This window comes from Solanum pennellii, chromosome 11 (assembly GCF_001406875.1).
Source record: "Solanum pennellii chromosome 11, SPENNV200".
NCBI lineage: Eukaryota > Viridiplantae > Streptophyta > Magnoliopsida > Solanales > Solanaceae > Solanum > Solanum pennellii.
This window is the reverse complement of record NC_028647.1, coordinates 59572485-59576349: the sequence shown is the minus strand read 5'-3', so window position 1 is coordinate 59576349 and position 3865 is coordinate 59572485. Positions and strand designations below refer to the sequence as shown.

The following is a 3865-nucleotide window of genomic DNA, read 5'->3' as shown; positions in this document are numbered from 1 at the left end:
TATATATATATATATATATTATATATACACTGTCGGTTGCCAATTGTAGTGTTTTGGTGTCAAAAATGTGCTTTGATGTTGTGATTATGTTTTTCATAGCATGAAGACATTTGGAGACCATTCGAAAGGGAAAAGCTTTGAAATTATGATTTTGGAGCGTGTGTGGTTTGCATTGAAGTAGGCTACACCTTTTCGGTCTTTAGATTGAGCTTGAGAATATAAATTCATTTTGGCTAGATAGAATTGGGGTGGGTTGGTAGTCGATTCATGTTTACTTATTCATGTATCAAGCCTTATTTTTTGGGGTATTTCGAGAGTGGTAGCATGTTATTCTTGTTGTGTGATCATGTCTTATCAAGGGCGGCTCAAACCTATTGGTGGTTAAATGTCAAAATCAAACTAGAAGTCTTAAAAAAATTTATAAATTGTTTAATTTTAAGTCTATTCAACTAGCTTTTTGAGATGTAAAGTTGTTAATGATTTTTGTGTAGTCAATCTTTTGTAATAATTCTTTTTCAATCGATAATATAGCCAAACCACTTAATCTTTCTTGAGACATTGTCGATCTTAAATAAGATTTTATTATATTTAATTTTGAAAAACTTCTTTCTGCTGAGGCGACTGTTACGGAAATTGTTAACATTTTTCTATAAGTAATATAAGCATTTGGAAAAGAATCAAGTTTTTTTATTTGATTGAGTATCTCAATAAGAGAATTATCTTCTACTTTTATGATTTCACTTAACACTTCTAATTCAGAAAATAAGTCTAAACTGTCCATAACAGAGTGAGTATTATGTTTTACGGAACGTTAAAGATTAAGACTATATTTTTTTAAAATTCTCATCATCTAATGATCTCAATTTTTCCCCACTAAATAGAAAACCAAAAATATTTTCATATACTTCAAATTGTTCAAATCTATTATGAAGTGAAAAGATGTCCTTGTCTACTATGTATAAAAAAATGCAAAAATTCAAGGAACAAATATAGGAGAAAAATGGGGAAAATCATTAAAAAAAATAGAGAAAAGTAAATAAATAAATGAGAAAAAAGGAAAAACAAATTAAGGAAAGGTGTGAGTGACCTTAAATCAGCCTAATACTAAAGTGATTGAGTTGAGAACCAATAGGCCTAAATACCTTATCTATTATGCCACTTGGGAGTTGCTTCTCACACTCAACAAATTGCTCTCTTTCTACACATTGTTGATACATTTTCCAACATCAAAACAACAACAAAAAACAGAGATGTCATCAAGTGTTTGTTCATCAAGTTCCATTTCTAAGTTCATCTTAGATCAACCTTATCTTCATATGTCAGAAACCAAATGTACCACTGTGACAGCCCTCAAAAAGATTCATGCTCATCTCATAAAAAGTGATCTAGTCAAGGATAAAATAGCAGCTAGCCTGCGTCTTGCATTTTTCAGCCAAGTCTCCACCTATCGGTGACATCAATTATGCAAACTTGGTTTTCACTCACATAGAAAATCCAACTTCTTTCACTTGGAATACTATCATTCGAGGCTTCTCAGAGAGTGTGCTGACTTTGTTCCAACATATGCGATCCTTTGTTCTCTTGCAACCTAATACAAAGTTTAGAAGATACAATTTGGGCCAAATCATACACAAGGTCATGCATTAAGAATTTCTCTAAGTCTCTTTCAGAAGACACTGGAACCATTTCGAATAGTGATCTTGATCTCAACTCAAGGAAGTATTGATTACCTGAACGGAACTGTTGTACAAGCCCATTAGCAATCCACAAGTGAATAACTTGGTCTTTGCGGAATGGATAATCTTTGGGATATATTGCACAAAAAGCAAAACATTGCTTCAAATGTGCAAGAAGATCATTGTAGCTCAACATCAACGCTGGTAATATACCATTCAAACAACTTAGAATTTCCCAAATGTCACTTCATAAAATGTGTCTCCACTCATCCACCTCTGATTTGCAACGTAAACTACCAGCAAGTGCCTTTAGAGCTAAAGGCAACCCTTTGCACTTCTCTGCAATTTTTCTTCCAACCTCTTCAAATTCTGGATGTTCCTCAGGAACCCTGTTTTCTAGTGAATGTCGTTTGAGTAAAGCCAAAGAGACTTTACTAGACAAAGTTCCCATGTTGATTGCTCCACCACCCATCATCAATGCAACATTTTCCTTATGTGTAGTTACAATGATCTTACTTCCCAAATCTCCTTGTACAAAAAGATTTCTCAAGTCAACCCATTCGTTATAGTTATCATTACACACATCATCAAGGACAACAAGAAACTTCTTTCCCTTTAGGCTTTTCTTGAATTTGACTTGTAGCTGATTATGATTCTCATCAACTGCTAAGCCAATTTCTTGAAGTAACCCTTTTGTTATTCTGAAAGCATCATATGCCTCAGAAACACAAAAGCAAGCTTTCAAACCAAAATGGTCCTTCACCTTCTCATCATTGTAAACGGCTTTAGCAATTGTTGTCTTACCCACGCCGCCCATTGCAATGATTGGAACTACAACCAAATTTTTCCCATTTGCATCTTCAGACAATAAAGAACAATCAAATCCTCTATTTCCTTGTGCCTACCAAATATATCAGAATCATCAACCAAAGAAGTTGAAGGTGTTCTAGTTTCTTGTTTAGTGGAACCAAAATGTTCCTTTAAGCCAAGGTCACCAATTTGCTCTTGCAAATCTTTCAATGTTTCAATAGTGTCTTCCAACTTCTCCTTTATGTTAAGCAAAAAAATATCACTAAGACTTTGATGCTGACCTTCAACCTTAAGTCTCAGTCTCATAATTGACCTCTTCCATTAAGTTTTTAGCAGAATCGACAGCATGTCGAAACACATTAAGCCACTGGCTCACAAATTGATTTGATGCCTGCTTATTCTCTACATCATTGAGCACAGCTTGAAGACCAAGCTATGTAACTCATCTTCTTTAAGAGACGAACATCATTATATCTTGCGCTTCTGAAACATGTTGAGCAGCTCACCCTGAGGTGCAAGCCTATCAAAGAGAACTTGCAGGCTTGAAGAGATAAATTGTCATGACCCAAAACGAGCCGCGACTGGCACCCACACTTATCCTACTATGTGAGCGAACCAACCAATCTAAACCCCAACATTTCAACCATAATAAACAAAATATAATGCGGAAGACTTAAAACTCATTAATATAACCAATAAATAACTTCTAAAATTTAATACTTATTATTCCCAAAATCTGGAAGTCATCACCACAAGAACATCTATCCTCAAATTACTAAATCTAAGAGTATCTAAGAAGCTAAAATAAATAAACGGCTAGTCCATGCCAGAACTTCTAGGCATCAAGACGTAAATGAGAGGGAATCCAGTCCGAGCTAGGAACAATAGCTCACCCTGAAATCTGACGTGATGAAGACTGGCTAAAGTTGAGGACGAGTTGAAGTCGATCTCAGTACTCAAATTTTCAGGATCTAAGTGTTTTGGAACGAGACACCCTCGACGGTCCGTCGTGCCCATGATGGTCCGTCGTGGGATCCGTCGACCCAGACAGTTATTACCAGAAATAAACTCTACTGCTCGAAACGACTAAACAGGTCGTGACAATAGATACCAATTTACCCATCGTTCGTCCTCGAACGATCACAAGAAGAAAAACAAGGGCGAAAAGGAGCACCTGAATCTGTAAACAGGTGTGGGTATCTTTCTTGCATATCAGCCTCCTTCTCCCAAGTGGACTCTTCAACTGGTCGATTCTTCCATTGAACTTTGATGGATGCAATCTCCCTTGATCTCAACTTGCGAATTTCTCTATCTAGAATGGCAACAGGCTCCTCCTCATAAGACAAATTCTCATCAAGAAGAACTGAATCCCAACGAAT

The 3865-nt window shown here is 35.9% G+C and overlaps 1 protein-coding gene and 1 pseudogene across 1 annotated transcript; both read right to left on the bottom strand.

Moving 5' to 3' along the window:
• Positions 1-990: 990 nt before the first annotated feature.
• LOC114074932 (putative disease resistance protein RGA3) lies at positions 991-2506 on the bottom strand. The gene has a single exon (XM_027913199.1). The coding sequence runs from the start codon at positions 2491-2493 to the stop codon at positions 1924-1926; it is 570 nt and encodes a 189-aa protein (XP_027769000.1). The 5' UTR covers positions 2494-2506; the 3' UTR covers positions 991-1923.
• The window catches only part of LOC107004006, a 6082-nt pseudogene continuing 4718 nt past the window's right edge, over positions 2502-3865 (bottom strand).